General features: G+C 37.8%; 1 protein-coding gene and 1 long non-coding RNA gene across 3 annotated transcripts in view; one reads left to right on the plus strand and one right to left on the minus strand.

Moving 5' to 3' along the window:
• The window catches only part of esyt2a (extended synaptotagmin-like protein 2a), a 57,487-nt gene that overhangs the window by 17,183 nt on the left and 21,921 nt on the right, over positions 1–18,383 (plus strand). For both annotated transcript variants that reach the window (XM_053673661.1, XM_017495388.3), the window contains exons 3-6: positions 7,306–7,440; positions 9,626–9,702; positions 9,926–9,998; positions 11,106–11,195. In XM_053673661.1, the coding sequence (XP_053529636.1) occupies positions 7,306–7,440; positions 9,626–9,702; positions 9,926–9,998; positions 11,106–11,195 (375 nt within the window). The remainder of the gene's footprint in view (positions 1–7,305; positions 7,441–9,625; positions 9,703–9,925; positions 9,999–11,105; positions 11,196–18,383) is intronic.
• On the minus strand, positions 4,187–14,419 carry LOC128628818 (uncharacterized). The gene is made up of 2 exons (XR_008393071.1): positions 14,333–14,419; positions 4,187–4,335 (listed from the first exon to the last, which is right to left on the minus strand). It is a non-coding gene; the product is annotated as an uncharacterized LOC128628818 (long non-coding RNA).

Genomic DNA, 18,383 nt, shown 5'->3' on the forward strand with positions numbered 1-18,383 from the left:
GTCAATCTAATAAGGAAAATGACAAAATGACAAAGTGGAAGCTAGCTCATGTGGTGTGGTTTTTAAAAAAAAAAAGCTGGTGTGGTAGCCTGTTGTGTTTCTGATGAGATCTGTAGGTCCAGGATTGATTGCTTGACTGCTGCTTGATCAGCTTGGCTGTTCTGCATGAATGAACTCATGCAGGTTATCTTCAGAAGGAAAATGTTTTCTAGAGCTTACACTTTTACACTCATGTGAAAAAATAAGTACACCCCATGGAAATTGTTAATTTATTTTTACATATTTGGACAATCAAACATTTGATCCTCTTTGAAACAGTGCCTATTAAGTGTGTATCAACTGACACATAATTGACATTTTGTAGTAATTTTCGCAATTTAAATGAACAAAAAACAGATCAGTCACATGGACAAAGTAAGTACACCCCTACATTTATCACAGCTTCAAATCCATAAAATTGGAATCAGGTGTTCACAATTGGGTGCCAGTGATTAGAACCTGCTTAGGGAGTGCAGGTGGAACCTATATTATTTAAATCTCTCAAATCGAGTGTCTGGTGTTCCCTTTGTTATTGAGGTGTGTGGTGTCATCATGCCAAGATCTAAAGAGTTCTGTAAGGCCTTAAGAAGAAGGTCAGAAAAGGTTGTGGATGCCTCTGAGTCTGGCAAGGGATTTAAAAAGATCTCCAAATTATTTGAAATACATCATTCCACTGTAAGGAAAATCATCTACATCAAATCATAAGTGACTCAGATTTCAAACGACTGGGATTGGCCATCCCAGCAAATTCAGCCCAAGACCAGACTGTCTGATGCAAAAAGAAGTCTCCAAGAACCCCAACATTTCATCACAGAATCTGCTAGTAAGTCTTGCAACTGTTGGTGTCAAAGTGCATGCTTCTATAATAAGAAAGAGATTGCACAAACTTGACCTGCATGGGAGGCGTGCCAGGAAAAAGCCTTTACTGTGTAAAGAGAACATTAAAGCAGGACTACAGTTTGCCAATGAGCATGTAGGCAAAGACCAGGCCTTTTGGAATAATATGATCTGGACAGAAAAATGAAAGATAGAGTTGTTTGGCCACAGAGACAGCAGGCATATTTGGCTCTGACCAAAGACAGCTTTTCAGGAGAGGCACCTCATACCAACTATGAATCACGATGGAGGAAATGTTATGGTTTGGAGTTGTTTCACTGTCTCAGGAACTGGAGAGCTTGCATTCATTGATTTAACTATGAATTCTGCATCATATCAAAGAGTGCTTGAAGATAATGTGAGGCCATCTGTCCGAAAAATTCAACAGGATAATGACCCTAAGTACACTAGCAAATCCACCAAGGAATGGCTCAAAAAGAAGAAATGGAGGGTTATGTAATGGCCTAGTCAAAGCGCAGGTTTGAATCACATTGAAATGTTGTGGAGATTTGAAATGGGCCGTACATTCAAGAAAACCCTCAAACATTTTGCAACTAAAAGAGTATTGCATGGAGTAGTGGTCAGAATTTCCAGCAAGCTGATGTCAGAGTCTGGTGGACAATTATGCAAAACGTCTACAAGAAGTTATTTCTGCTAAAGGGGGCAATACTAGCTTCTGAGGCCAAGGGTGTACTTACTTTTTCCACAGAAGACTATAATGTATATTGATATTTCTGTTGAATAAATGATTGAAAAAGCAAAGTTTTCCCTTGGGGTTTTGTCCAAGTACATCAACTTTATTAATAGGCATGGTTTCAAAGTGGATCAAATGTGTGCTTGTCTAAATATGTCAAAAAAGAAAATAAAATTCCACGGGGTGTACTTATTTGTGCACATGACTATAATAGCTGCACAAAATCCAACACAAATGTCCATGCTGAAGTACTGAGTAACACAAATCCTAAGGTGCAGTGAAAGTGTGATTGTTATGATTAATTTTAGGATTGTAGTTTATCAGTGTTGTTGTTTTTTTTTAAATATATATATATATATGTATATGTATATGTATGTATATATGTGTGTGTGTGTGTGTGTGTGTGTGTGTGTGTGTATATATGTGTATATATAAAATATATTGGTGCTGTCAATCGATTAAAAAGTTTCATCAAGTTAATCACAGGCATGGGTTGTGATTAATCACGATTAATCGTAAATTTTAAATACTTTTGATTTACTTGTAAACGTTCAGTGTTTCATTAAATAAATTAATGGTATACTGGGTTAAGGAAACAGCTTCTTCCGTTTTATTATCTCAACCATTAACATGTATTTAACAAGTGTTCAATAACAATCTCTTAATTTGTTGAGGCATCCATATGAACTGAAGACATACTTAGCAGAAACCAACAACTGTTACAAAGTAATGTTTGCTACAAAGTCACAAATCGCTTACCTGTAAATTTTTTGCATAGTAACATCAACTCAAATGAATTCAACAGTAAGTAGGCCTATTTTAGAAATGGAATGCCATAATGTCTGTGAAGTGACAGAGTAAACAGTCTCTACATTCTTGGTTGAAAATAATTACTTCAAACAGTGTGCATCTGAGCAACATGCCTCCTGTCAACCAATCATACATTCTACTCTTCTTTCAACCAGTTGCTCAGGCAGACTAGCTTGTTCACAGTTTCAGATGATAGAGCTGACCTCTTCTTCTGCAGAATGTGGCCTGCCAAAGAGAACAGTCTCTCACATGGCACTGTTGAGGCAGGTGTAGCCAAGTACCTTTTTGCTCTATGGGCCAGCTTACCATATGCACCTGTTTTTGATGACCACCACTGTAGTGGACATGTTTCTAAGCTGGCACAGGGCTCTGCCTTGTACCTCTCTAGAGATTTATCTGTGGCCAGTACCTCATCATCAGACTCTGACTCTGATCCCATCAGGAGGAGGGCCATCTTCTTCTTTGGTGGCTCTGGCTCCACTTTTTCTCCCGAGGTCTGTGGTGCAGGTTCAGTATCCTTCAGAATCTCACTCCGCTTTTGCCACACCTCTCCCCTCTCTGCTCTGGCAAACACTTAAGGTCCTTGAACTTAGGATCTAGAGCGGTTGCTACATTTAATCACCAAAGGTTTTAGTTCTCCTTTTGCCCCCATTGAGGTCCTTTGTGAATGCAGCCTTGAAGCACGCTATGTAGGCAGGGTCAGCACCAGAGACCTCCACTATACACATGATACATACTTTTCAGCACCTAGGAGCTCAGTGATATACCTACAGTGCAAACGGAGCACCACACACTTGACTTAATGACTGCAGTTTTCATTCAGATGGCTTCTATTTAGGGTATAGACCTTAAATTATGTCTAGATTACTTACAAAATACTGAATTTTATCAGTAAAATTGGAGAAGACTGAAAAATCACATTACCTGCAGGGCTCCTGCAACATTTCCAACTTTGGCAGCCTGTCATATTCAGCTGAGGTTAGCATGGCTAAGCTGTGCTTCTGCTGTGCCAGCGCTGCTTTCAGTGGATCTTTGTTGTGTTGAATCCGCCTTATCATTTCAAGAGTTGAATTCCATCATGTCGGTACAGCCTGGACAAGGAACTCCTCTATTAGTCCATACGAGGCTTGCTGAGCTTTCAGCTCTGCGGTGTTTGCGGGACTGTGTCCGAACTGTCTGACAGTTTTACGGCACTTGACTAAAACGTGGTCAAATCCACTGTCCCATAAAGCCACGCCCTTTGTATCATATGCACCACACATGGCACATGCTCAAATGGTAGACTATTCGCAGCGGCAGTCATAATGCAAGCGCTGTCTGTTCCTGTAGTTGTAACCTTGCCCATTATCTCCCACTCATTTGCAACCTTGAGAAACTGGCTAGCGCATACTTCGGCAAAATGCCTTTCTTCTGTTTTTAACACGTCTAAAGTGAATGAGTGCAGCTGCCAGTTGCCATCAATTAGGTGTGCTGTTACACCAAAGTAGTTATGGGTACTTACTGATGTCTCAATTAAATGCAATAAAAGTACCTTCTGCCAACTGCCTCACTTTCGTAGCTTTTTCAGTGTCATACAGTTCATGTATTCTCGTAACAATAGTTCTTCTCGAAGGTAGCTTGTATGATGGGTCGCCTGTGGTGATGTGAATGATGTCTTGAAGCCCCTGGTCCTGAGCTATGTTGATGGGCCTGCAGTCTGTGGCGATCCATTTAGCGATTGCATTAGTTAGCTTTGCTGTTGTCGTTTTGTTGATAAACTTGCCTTGGCCGCACTCTGCCAGTGTTGTTTGTTGAGCACGGCTTGTTAACCCTGTCTCAGCACCTAGCATCTTTGCTAGTGAACATCAGCAAAAATGTGTTTCATCCGAAGATGGTACTTCAAACTTGTTGTGCTTTAGTGGAAGGATAGTTCATCACTGCAATAAGCATACAAAATTTTGGTTTTATCAAAACTTTCATCTGGAAGCTTTTTTTTATAGCAAAACATGCCGTTCAGCAGAGCGGACACAGTCTACTCTGTCATCATATTATTCACGTTTGCCGTGCCCTTATCACACAAATCTGGGTAACCATCTGCATTGCGATAACGGGAAGAAGTTTGGGTCAAACTTGATCAAAGTATTTATTTGCGTCAAAAATGTGATTTCTTAGATTAACATAATTAATATGAATGAACATATGAATTTCTTTCATTAGAAAACTATCACTTTATTTACAAAAAATATATTTTTTAAATGGATGACTTGGAGTGAAATATTCTGTAAAGCAGCCAGTAAGTGTCCAGCGTAGGTGGGACCTCCTTTAATACTGTTTAAAAGGCATCTCGGGGAGATTCCTCAAGAAATCGGTTGAGAAAACGCCAAGGATACATTTCTGGAAATTCTAGGTAAAAAGGTGTCTACTTTGAAGATGCTAAAATATAATTAATAATAATTCCCATAGTTCCATTTGTGTTATTCCAGAGTTTTGATGACTTTATTATTATTATTATTCTAAAATGGGGGGGGGATTAAAATAAAGAATGAATGTGTCTAAACCTTTGACTGGTTGTGTGTGTGTGTGTGTGTGTGTGTGTGTGTGTGTGTGTGTGTGTGTGTGTGTGTGTGTAATGGAAAAAATGGTGCTGAATTTTGTTTTAAAATTTGAATAAACGATGAATCTAATAATAATAATAATAATAATAATAATAACAACAATAATTGACCGATTAATCGATTGTGAAAATAATTGTTGCCTCTACTCCAAAATGTGATCTCGGTGACTTTGACCTTGTCATGTTTGTTGGTGCCAGATGGGATGATTTGAACCTCTCCTGGAATTTTCACTAGATTGCCTCTAGAGTCTCTAGAGTTTAACTGCGGTTTAACAATAACAGAATAATCTAAGGCCACAGAGGTTCACCGACACTGTACAGTTGAGTATTAAAAAAGGTGATGTTTTTCTAATCTACAGCTGTCCAGTTTCAGTTAACTTGTGCCCTTAGATTCCTGTTCTTGGTTGACGGGAGTTAAACCTGATGTGGTCTTTGGCATGCATCTCTGCTCACCATGGTTATAAAGGGTGGTTATTTAAGATACCATTGCCTTCCTGTCAGGTCAAACTAATCTGGCCATTCTCCTTTGACCCCTCTCATGAAGGAGGCATTTATGTCCACAGAACTGCCGTTCACTGGATGTTTTTCAGACACTGCCCTCTGTGTAAACTCTGGCACCATCAACCCTGTTAAAAGTCAGTGAAATCAATGTCTCCCCATTCTGCTGTTTGATGTGAATATTAACTGAAGCGCTTGACCTGTATCTACATGAATTTATGCATTGAGCTGAAGCCACATGATGGGCTTATTTGATAATTACATGAATGAACAGGGGTACAGACTTTACTGCACTATTGGGGAAAGGTGCATATACAATTCTTCATATGATTATAGATTTCCAATACAAATAGGTCTGTCACGTTGTTATTGACAAACCCTACGATATATGGAAATGACCTCGATCATTTTTGCTGATTTCTATATTGCCCATTGTGTTTACATGCATGTTTGTTTTCATAAGAATGAATGTCACCAACATTTTAGCCATTTGCGCTGCTTCTGTCCTCTGGTCTGCTCTAGGGCTTTCAAATTAAAATTTAAACTTTGAATATTCGTGAAACTTAAGATAAAAATGCACATTCAAATTTAAGATGTGTAGCAAACACTAGCACCGATTTAATTAAAATCTACTGTTGAAAAATGACGCAAGATATTAACAATGCACTAATAATGTTATTTGAAGAAGAAAAATCTAGAAAGAATAGTTCTAGTAAAGACTAGAATAATTTAATGATAATAATTTCAGATAATCCAATCATAGTAAATAATGTCGGGGATTGAGCCGCTTAAGCTGAGTGAGTTGAAGCTGAACAGTGAATGAACTGCGGTAAACTGAAGCACTTTACTAGCAGGTTAATTAACTCACCCACACGTATGAGATTAATCAGACATATACATAACATAAACGTAATATTACTACTTGCTTCTGCACAAAATGACACAAATGCACAAGTGAACCTAAGTAAGGCGCTAGGTAGAATTGTAAGTCATATTGTGGATACATTTTTTCTATAACAACGCACTAAAACACAGATAATATGAATAACTAAAGCATAAATAATTCACTATATTGTATTGCAATAATGTACTCACTGTAATATTATTTCAGGAGATCAGGTTTTCACAACAGGGGCAGTTTTCACATGTATTTGTTGGTACATGTTTAAGTTAATATAAGGTGTGAATATTTGGGTTACTTTTTGCATTTTCTCATCAATTAAAATGCTGTTTACTAATATTCGATACCTTTTTTTTTGTCAGAATAAAAGGAACTAAAAATTAATAAATATGACCATGAAATATTGACCAAATTTACAGAATATTTTTGTCAGAAGACAAAAAGGAGACATTCCAAATCCAATGTCAAAATATTCTTAAGAATTAAAAGGTAATTGTGCTTTGAAGGAGTATACTTGCATTATTATATTATATGATCATTACATCAGTGGCATAAAATGTTATTAAAATTGCAATAATGTTGTTTATCGCAATTATTTCTGGGACAATATATCGTCCAACAAAAGTAGTTATCATGACAAGCCTAAATACAAATTGAAAGAGATGTAGAAATTGTTATTACTATATATTGTTCTTAAAAGCACTATGAAGGTGGCAGTTATTCTGAATGTGTAATATTCTAACACAAATACTGAAATTATTTAATTAGCATAGACCTAGACATGTATCAAACAAGAGCACCTTAACCTCTGCTGACCCTCTCACTCTCTCACGCTCTCTTTTTTTTCTCTCTCTCGCTCTCTCTCTCTGCCCCTTTTTCATTTATTTTCCTCAGACAGTTCATCAGATGTGGCCATATATTTGTCAGTTTGTTGACAAGCTCTTCCGTGACACCATCGAGCCAGCCATCAAAGGAGCCAATGCGCACCTCAGCTCTTTCTGCTTCTCCAAGATTGACATGGGGGACAAGGTCTCTATACACTTACTCACTTTACACACCTGTCCAACTCTGAAAGGAATAGTATATAATTCTAATAATTGTTTATTACCCAGATACAATTATTTTGGGTAACCAGTTTCAAAATGTCTAAAGTTTCTGCTTAGTATGTGTTGGCGAAAGTTATATCTACAGTCAGGTCAATGTCCAAGTATCTGGACAGTGACACAGTTTTCCTAATTTTGCCTCTGTGCACCCTCAGAGTGGATTTGAAATGAAGCAATCAAGTTACAATTGAAGTGTCGATTTTCAACTTTAATTCAAGAGGTTTATAACAAAAATATTGCATTAACATTTTAGGAATTACAGCCAATTTTGCAGAGTCCCTTCATTTTCACAGGCTCAAAATTAATTGGACAAACTAACATAATTATAAATATAAAGATTATTTTTAATACCTGGATGCAAATGGACAATTGACTGTTAATCAGTTTCATGGCCAGGTGTGGCCAGTCTCCTCATTATTTCTTGACATATCAAGGAGAGAGAAGGTCTGGAGTTGATTCCAAGTGTTGAATTTGCATTTGGTAGCTGTTCATGAGAACTGTCAGTATGCTGTCCAAAGAGGTGTCGATGCAAGTAAAGGAGGCCATCATTAGGCTGAAAAAAACCCAAAACAGACCCATCAGGGAGGTAGCTGAAACTTTAGGAGTAGCCAAATCAACAGTTTGGTACATACTTAAAAAGAAGGAATGCGATGGCAGGCTCAACAACACAAAAAAAAGCCTGGAAGACCACAGAAGACGGCTAAAGTGGATGATCGCAGAATTCTTACTTTATTGAAGAAAAACTCTTTCACAACATCTAGCCGAGTCAAGAACACACTCAAGGAGGTAGGCTGCCAATTTTTGGCTGTCAGTGGAACTGGCCACTGGTGTTTATTGATGATGTGAGTGCTGATCGAAGTAGCCAGATGAATTCTGAAGTGTATAGTGCTATAGTTTCTGCTCAGATTCAGTCAAATGCTGCAAAACAGATAGGACGACGCTTCACAGTACAGATGGATAATGACCCAAAATGTACCGAGAAAGCAACCCAAGCTCTTCTTAAGGCAAAGAAATAGAATGTTCTTAAAATGCTGGGACAGTCACCTGACCTCAACCTAACTGAATTCCTAGAGACAGAACTGAAGGCAGCTGCAGTAAAGGCCTGACAAAGCATGGCACGGGAGGAAACTCAGCCTTTGGTGATGTCCGTGGGTTCCAGGCTTCAGGCAGTCATTGACTGCAAAGGATTTGCATTCACGTGTTAAAAATAATCTTTATATTTATAATTGTTCGTTTGTCCAATTACTTTTGAGCCTGTGAAAATGGAGGGACTCTGCAAAATATGGCTTTAATTCCTAAACGATTAATGCAATATTTTTTTTTGTTAAACCCATAGAAAGTCTACACTTCAATCACACCTGATTGCTTCATTTCATATCCACTGTGGTGGTGTGCAAATGCACAAGTGCAAAAATTGTCACTGTCCAAATACTTATGGATGCTTATAGAATCCTCTCTCACACAAACACACACACACACACACTTGTATCGTCAGCCTATTGTAGTATTCAATTCACTTCAATTCGGTTTTATTTGTATAGCGCTTTTAACAGTGGACATTGTCCCAAAGCAGCTTTACAGGAATATATAAATTCAGGATATAGATTTTAAATGTATGAATTTATCACTAATGAGCAAGCCATAGGCGACTGAAATACAGGACCTTTTGTTTGACCACCTGTTACTCTTTCTGAAAGGTTGTTTTGTGACTGTGTCTATTGTTAAAAGCACTATACATATTGTGTTTCCCGGTCCTGCTACTAAACTATTCCTCTATGTAGTATTTAGCATTTTCCCTGCAGGAACACACAAATGAATGGCTGGTTAATTTAGCTCAGTTGGGTTAGAGAAGTTAGGAATAAAATGTACAGTGCATATGAACAGCAGGACTAGGATACATACTATACCTCATACTGTCTAGTTCAAGATGGACAAACAGTTGTAGAACAATGCAAATACAAGATGCATAAGCAAATCAAAGCCACAAATGGTTGCTCTGTTGCAGTGCTTTAGGAGTTGATGTTACTTGTGTTTTCTATCTTTCTGTCTTTCTCCAGGTCATTTTCTATTTCTCTCTCATGCTTGTGCTTTCTTTTTCATTTTCTCTGCAGGCCCTGAGAGTGAATGGAGTGAAGGTTTACACTGAGAATGTAGACAAACGACAGATTATCATGGACCTACAAATCAGGTGAGCTGCATGATGGGTATTGTATTCGTTTAGTGATGAGTTTAGAACACAGTGACCTCAAGGCCTTTCAAACAAATGCATTATGAACCATGCAGTGCTTCCATGCTGTTTGCTGGTGAGTTTAGGTCTCACTGTGCACTAGGGGTGATGTTCCTAAATGTCTGTGCATTATTCATATGTGTTTATTCACATGTGTATATGTTAATTTTGTGTATTTCTTTAGCTTTGTTGGGAACACAGAGATCGATGTGGAGATTAAGAAATACTACTGCCGAGCAGGCATCAACAGCATCCAGGTAAGAATCACACATTATTCCCAGGTGTCTGTGTACATGTCTTGTGTACATGTGTCTGTGTGTGTATACTGCATATATCTGTCTGTGTGCATGTTTTGAGAATTTAGATATGCACCGAAAGTGACTTTTTGCACAGAGTAGGCTTATTTCGTCAAGCTAATAAATTTTATTTGATCACATAGAGCAGTCAGTTTTCCTCACAGATCTGAAATAAACCTGGCTAGAGGTCAGAGGACAGGAAAGATTTGTAAGGAGATTGGGGTTGATTCAGTTGTTAGTTAATGTTATGAATTTCCACCTTCATTAAACTTCTTTGTAATTACTGGACATATGACTGATCCAGAATACATTAATGAAACATCTGTTTCATTGAAATAAATAAACGAGCATTTCTCTGTGCTTATATTTTTATTAGGGTTAAGCAGCTCGGACTCTGTGTTTTCTAGCTTATGGGTATAAACTGAAATCATACAGGCCCTCCAACCATGATATAGTTTTGGTGAAATTCCAAGTAGGTACATAGTACAACACAAAATCATAGCTCTTTTGCAAGAGTAGTAGTTATTTTGGATCATGTTTTGAGGCTCTGGGTAAAGAGGAGAGTGAGTTGCACATGGCTCCTCAGTAACCACTCGATTTTAAAATAGTGTGCCAGTGTATCATTGGCAACAAGAAACTGATATCGATTTGAATTAAGTTTATTTATCAGTCCCTTTCTACCGGTAGTCAGGACAGGGGGCAGGATGCACTACACACTCGGTAATCATACTGATGATGTGGATTCCTGAAACAAGTGAATTTTCTTTATAACAGCTATACCTTAAAAGTATCTGTGAATTAGTGAATACTATGGGAACAATAATATATTAGAATGAACAGATTGATGCATACCTGTAATTTGCCTTGCAGCTGACACTGTGTGTGATTATAGAGAATTAATCAACACTTTTTGGCCAATTAGATTCAAGAAATCAACAGCTCTCTCTCTATAAAATATGTTTTTTTTAATGGGAAGAAATATATTTGGCTTTCAGTAAAAAAAAAAGTCCTTAACAGATGTAAATGTAAGTAATAATTAATTATTCTTCTGTTTTCATTTGTCCTTAGCTGCATGGGGTGTTGAGAGTCATGATGGAGCCGTTGCTAGGAGACATGCCTCTGATTGGAGCACTATCTGTTTTCTTCCTTAAAAAACCTGTAAGACACACACACACCCATCTCTGTGTTTTCTTAATGGGATTCTTTGTATCAGTTTCTTTCAACTCTTTTCATTTTAGATTATAGAAAGTAGTGCGAATGAGCCTACACACAAAGGCAAACAACTTTTATTAACAGAGCTGAGGAGAGTATAGAAAAATGAAACAATAGCCTATTCAAGTAGTGTTTTATGACCTTTAACAGGTTTGGACCAGAATTCAAGCACAGCTATCAGTTCTGAAATAAACTTAGTACATGTAAGGAATAACACACAAAAAGCCATGCTGTTATAGGAACAGGTCTTACCACCCCGAAGTGGATTATTTTCCTATAACAGCATTTGCTGAAGTGTTATTCCTCTTATATCACAGCAATTGGCCAACCCTTAGAATTTTTATTTAATTATGAATGACATTTCATACTTTTTAACCCTTTATAACAACATTAATGTTGTGGATCATCTAAGAAGCAAGTTAGTTGCTGTCATTGTTTACTTTTAAGATATACCATAGTGTTTATGTACATATAAACAGGTGTTTCGTCACCAGCCTCTCTTTTTAAGTTTTGTGTATGAGCTGTTACTATAGAAACAGTAACCTAATTGATTGAGTGCATTAATACAAACCTGTCATTTATTTTACAGCCAGAACTACTGTCACAGCAGTGCTGTGATAGAAAATTAATCAAGACTTTTTGATTTGGGAATTCAGAAAATGTTGATAATTTTTTCTATAACACCACCTATCTGACAGTCGTTCTGGCTGTAACAGAATAACCTTTTCAAAATTAATGCTTAATCTTCAATAACCACAAAATCTATGTGCAGGTCCTCTCTTTGGGAGGCTAAACCGTGTATCACTAGATGCTTTATTTTTTCTGTTTAAACAGTGAATTCTTCTAAAATTGTCTTTTAATGGTCGCTCATTAGAGAAATAGTTTACTTTATCAGCTGGCTCCATCTTTAGTGTAATTTCAAAGAAAAGGAAACTGTTTGGCCTTCCTGGAAAAACAGGCCCAGATGAAAGGGCTTTTGATATGTACAAAGCTTCACTGGGAGTTAGCTGATTACCTCAGTTGATGTACTTTATATAGGCAAAAGTTTGTGGACACCTGACCATCACCCTGATAAGTGGTGTGTGTGTATATATATATATATATATATATATATATATATATATATATATATATATATATATATATATATATATATATATATAATCATCACACACACCCCACCCCCCCACCCCCCATCATGTGGCTTCAGCTCAGTGCATACATTCATGTAGATACAGGGTTGAGCAATGCATTATATCACAAGGACTCATTGATGCTATAAAAAGAATAATGAGGGACAAGTTTTTACACACACACACACACACTTTGGCAGAAAAGCAGCTGCCAGGATTTCAGGTTATTTTTTTGTTCTTTTTTTCTTTTTGCTCTACTGGGTTTGTGCTGTTTCCTCCAATTACCAAACAAGCTGAGCTGTAACCCATTCTTCAAACAAAACAAAATCTAAAATATTAACTTAGGGTAGTAACATCTGTATTTTTGTGTAATTTGATTGGACAATGTTTGCTTAGTCTATCTACCTTTGGTTTTACCTTCAAAAGCTTCTTGTGGGGGGGGGATGATTGAGGACATAATCCACTTTGTTTGTCAGTTCACCCCTGACTGTATTTCCATGCACCTTCTGAGTCACTGTTATTGACATCTAATGGATGCGTCAGTGACATGGGTTAAAAATATCAGCTCACTTCTTCATATGATTCTGAGTATTTTTCTCATGATTGTTGGTAATGCTGTTGCACTTTCACAAAAGCTCCAAAATAATTGCTTTAAAACAGTTGTTAACATCTGTTAACTAGTTATGTGGATTACAAAAATGAGACCTTATGTCTCAGCCCTGCTGGCCTGTTCATACCATCCACCTCCTGACCATACAGGCTCCAACGTCAAATCACATTTCTAGCATCATCCGCTCCCATCATCGAGATTAAATTTAACCCTGGAACTGAAGAAATCTAATCTGATTAACTGGACAAACAAAAAGAAAACAAAGCAAGAAGGCAATAAATCTCAAAATCTTAGATTTTGGTTTTGTTGGTCATTTTACAATTTTAAAGGAGTCATTTTTAATGTTTTCCTTTTGTTTGGGTATGTAATGTATCTGTTTGTGCATGTATAAGATCTGAAAAGTCACAAATCTCATAGTCCTCCCCCAAAGGGATTTATTTAATCTAGCAGAGAACACTGCTCCAGACTTGTCCAAAACACTGCTCCAGACCTGTCCAAAACACTGCTCCAGACCTGTCCAAAACACTGCTCCAGACCTGTCCAAAACACTGCTCCAGACTGTCCAAAATGTGTCATTCGAAGTCCAGATTTTCTTCCGTAACACGTCTACATCACAGCATGCACTATTAGCATAATCCTGCCCAAAGGCAGGCGCGAAGAAAGAAGGCATGGCTTCAGTGAAACCAGGTGCCATGTTGCAGAGACGCTCTGTGTTCGGTGTGAAAGCAAAACCCCTTTGTTTAGACTTCCAAAAATGGACGAAATTATGAATCGCTGGTTATTGTTTATTTATCACGCTGTTCCTGTAGTAGAACCCAAACGTTTGCTTGTGCACAGCGCATTTTACAGAGGACAGCTTCCTGAACCTGGGCGAGTATAAAGCAGGCTACACACAAAGGCTACTCCTGAAAAGTGGGCTGATTCCCACTTTGCTCGGACAATCTTGTGCTTCTGAATCAGAAGCTGTAAGTGTTTTTTTATTATTTTATGAAGTACCTGCTACTGACTGTTTGAATGCGGAGTTTTTTTGTTGTGGCCCAGGGCTCCGTTGTAGACCACTGCTAACGTGCTAGCTAAAGTTTGTTAATTGCCTCAGTTTTTTTTAAATGTTTGTATGTTGGTGGTCTGACAGAGACGTTGATTGTAGCTGCTGTTGTGACTGTATCTTGAAACGGTTTATGTCAATTGAATCACAAGAATCTTAGCTTTCCAAAGATATATCACACGAGTACCTATGTAAACAGTACAGTTTTGCACTTAACAGCGTAATGGCCTGCCGGTGGGGCGTTGGAATTTACATCGTATCTGAAAGGTAAGAGAGTTACAAAATAAAAACTTACCACTGTGAAACATTCTGCTCAAGTCATCTTTGCAAAGTTGGTTCCACTTGATCATACGCATTTTCTGAATCTGCCTCGGGCTTAAACTGATATGGTAAAACTGACATGTTGCTTAGGAGCTTAGAATTGCTTTAGAAGCCTTGGAGCCTGAAACTAACCCAAGGAGCGTTACGTTTCCGACGAATGCTTGTTTTTGGCCAATCACAATGCTGGTCAGCTGGCCAGCTGGCCAATCAGTGCAATCTGGGCTTTTTGGAAGGAGGGGCTTTGGAGAAATCGGAGCATTTCAGGAAGCCCGGGAATAGAGGTACTGCAATAATGTACAGTATGTGACACATAATGCGTTTTCTGAACATTAAAGCATGTTACACCCAATTCTGTTACACCCAATAAACAAAATAATTAATGTTAAAAACATTTAAAAATCATGATATGACCCCTTTAGGGAATGGTCATATTGTCATCATTATGGGAAAAAACATTATGGGGAAAAAACTTGCTAAGTGTCTGATCAGCCAGTTCCAAACCATCCAAACTGGGATGAAATAAATATTTCAAATTTTAACTAACTGATGATGATGGTTAAAAATATCTTTGTTATTGAAAATAACAGATGCATTTAGCACTTTATATGGTCAGAAATGATTCTATTCCTGTTCATTAATTGGCCCTATGTGCTGAGAAATGAAACATTTGTGCTGGCTGATGGCACATACATAGTCAGACTATTCTGGGGTGGGGGTTGTTGTGTTTGTTTTTTTGGTAATTCAGTGTTTGCTGTATAACATGGTGTGCAGAGGAAAAGAGCTTACTGTATTGCTAGTGTTCACTTGTGCTCTGTGCCATCCAGTAATAACCTTTTCAGTGTTCCGTGTTGTGTCTGCAGACAGCCTAAATGTCGCAGGCATGCCCATGTTTGGTGAAGAATGTTTGTGTGTGTGTTTCATCCCTGCCCTAAGGGTTGGAGTGTTTGCTTACTATATAACAGGGTGTGGCACAAATGTTCGGCTGTGTTTGGATGTGTGTAATGTAATAAGAACATTCAAAAGCAAAAAAAGTATTAGTTAGGAAATAAGGTTTAGCAAGCATTAATTTATTTTGGAAATATAAATTAGATGTAACTGTTTTTGTCTTTGCGTGTATGTATGTTTAATGTTTGGTATAACATTTTACTGTTGGCACATGCTTGAAGGTGTTTGGTTTGAGGTAATTTCTGGCAGTTTTCTGTGCTTCGACTTAAGAATTCACTCACACAGTTCTGCTTGTTTCATTGCCAAAGACACTGACTCCTGCCTGAGCCTTACAGAGTCCGTTTCAAAACGATTTCTCTCTCTTTTTTATTTCCCGTGGACAATACAAGATCAAGGGAATTATTCAGAAAGAAACGTATGTGCCCAAACTGCTTTGCATAGTACAACAGATGGGCTGTGGAAGCCAGTATTCATACTAAATATAGTGTACTCGTGTAGGGAGCCATTTCGTATCCAGTTTTTTTTTTTTTTTTAGTTAATTTAGCTGCTGTAATAATAATCATGCAAATCTTTATAGAAAACACTCCCTCAAAAATCTGAAAAGTTTTTGACATAGTCTCGTCTCTAAAGGAATGTATAAAGTTTCTGTAAATCTCATCACTCAGAGAGAAGCACTCCTATGATCTTGTTTTGGATGAGTGAGAAAAGCCAACAGGACAGTAGACTTAGCCATGTTGATGTAGTTATGACCTAAACTAATCTGCTAAAGCTAAAGTGTATTATAAATACAAATTGAAAACAAAAACAGACTATATTAATCAACTAACTGACATATTATATTACTGTACCACTATATAAATCATGAAACATGATTTGGGTATGAAAGGTGTTGGAGTAGCAGTGTTCTCTTTATGAATGGTCCATAATGAGCAACTAAATAAGAGATGTGAGTTAATCGTCACAGATCCATTGCTGTATTTATGTCTCAAGGGCATTGGGGGCAGGGACGCAGCTAAGCATTTTACATTGGGTGTGTGGAATTTCAAGCAGCATACATGTAGTGTGAGTGATGTCACACCAGAAATTATAGTCCAATAAAAATTTTAAAGCAATTCTATGTCTATTTCAATAATTATACTCTAGCACAGATGAATTGGTGCTGATTAAATTTCTGTAGCAGCCCAAATCAGAATTTTTACAACTGTAACATAAATTAGTGTGCTCCTTCTAATGTTACTGTTCCTATCACAGGTTATTCACAGGGACTTGTATGGCAGACACTCCAGATAATCAAACACAGTTTGTTAAATAACAAGGAAAATCATATAATCATTAATATGGTGAAACTTGTTTAACGTTTATTCAGCATTTACTTAAAAACACTGCTTGCCAGTTTATAGAGAAACCAGAAAGCACCTTTATCCTGAAACTCCTCTGTCCTGAAGATTTGAGCCCACGTGCCATAACATTAAATGAAACTTGCTTTTCAGTGATTTTATTTCACTAGGCAAATATATACATATGTACACACACACACACACACACACACACACACACCTCTGTGTTTCTCTCTTTCTCTTGCGGCTCACATCTCTCCCAACTTTGTCCTTGCTGCTGCTCACTTAAACACAGAATGCGTGTTTGAGCAATCCCACACAGGTGTAGATCCTTACCACTCACTTTTCCCTGCTCCGCCCTTCATCCACAAACCAGCAATCGACCATGCCCCCACCTCCACAATTATTATTTTAGAAGTTGCAGCTACATTTGCAGTTAAAGTAATCCTGAAAGTTGGTGGTGCTGCAGAAAATACCCCTAATTTCATCACAGATTGGGGTGAAGAGACCTGTTCACCCAAATGGAATTTTCAACTAGTTAAGGGATCAATAGTCATGATTTGACTGTTAAAAATGTGTTTTTTATAGTAAATGGCTGGCCCTAGGAATGTGTTAAAACAGTGGTTCTCATCCAGGGGGGCACAGAGAGATGGGAAGGGGGCGCATATTGTTTTCAAGAAAAAAAACAACAAACAGACAAGGCATCATTTGGGTACTCCGTGTATTTTATTGCTTTTCAAATAGAATATGCATAAATGAAAAACCCCGCACTCCCTCTCCCTCTGTATTTTCTTTTTGCTGGGGAGAGGTGGAGCTTAGACTGCCTTTTATCTAGCTGTCAGTGCAGACCAGTGTTGCCAGCTTAGCAACTTTTCAGACCCCTTTAGCGACTTTTTTTGTTGTTGCAAAAAAACAGCATCTAGCGACAAATCTAGCGGCTTTTGGACAAACCGTAGCAACTTTCCAAATTTGGCCAGTACTGTCCTGCAAGCGTGAGGTCTTGCTTTCACGCTGCACTCGCACCTCTCTCTGCGTCTGCTCTGTTCAGTGAGGGGCTGAGTGCCGGAGATTTAACAACGTCAACGAGACATGCCCTTCATCCCAATTTACATCATTCGTATGTGAATGTTTTTAGAACGCAAGAGGGGGCTTGCGTTACAAAAGGTTGAGAACCTCTGTGTTAGAATATATGATCGTGATCTTCATCCACACATGGACTAATCCGTTATCTGTTAGGTCTGTTCAATATTCTAACCACTCCCTCAGAACATTAATAATAATCACATTATCGTTGTGGTGTTTTGTTTTGTTTTTTTTTCCTGGGGAAATATGACTCTGTGTGCCTGCCCAACAACAAACTCTCAGGACATCTAACAAAGCGTTTCCAAGCTATACTCATTCATTATACACAATAACAGGACTGATAAATGACAGGAACAGATGTGTACACAGATGAATTATCAAGGTGATAACAAAGCAAATCTAATGTTCTACTTTTGGAAAGAGCAGCTCTCAGAATGTATTTATGCCATATACGCATGTATAGAATTGCTGTAAAAAAAACAAAAAACATGCTGTGCATGTGAAAATGTTCATATAAGCCAAATGTAAATCCCTAATAATCCCTAATATTCAATTTTCTTAAAATGGAATGTATGTTGTTTTCAATTTTATGGTATAAACATTTCTCAGACTTGTTCCATTGGTTTTTAACCTTATTCTCTTACTACCATACCCTGTACT

The sequence above is a fragment of the Ictalurus punctatus genome, chromosome 20, assembly GCF_001660625.3.
Source record: "Ictalurus punctatus breed USDA103 chromosome 20, Coco_2.0, whole genome shotgun sequence".
In the NCBI taxonomy this organism is placed as follows: domain Eukaryota; kingdom Metazoa; phylum Chordata; class Actinopteri; order Siluriformes; family Ictaluridae; genus Ictalurus; species Ictalurus punctatus.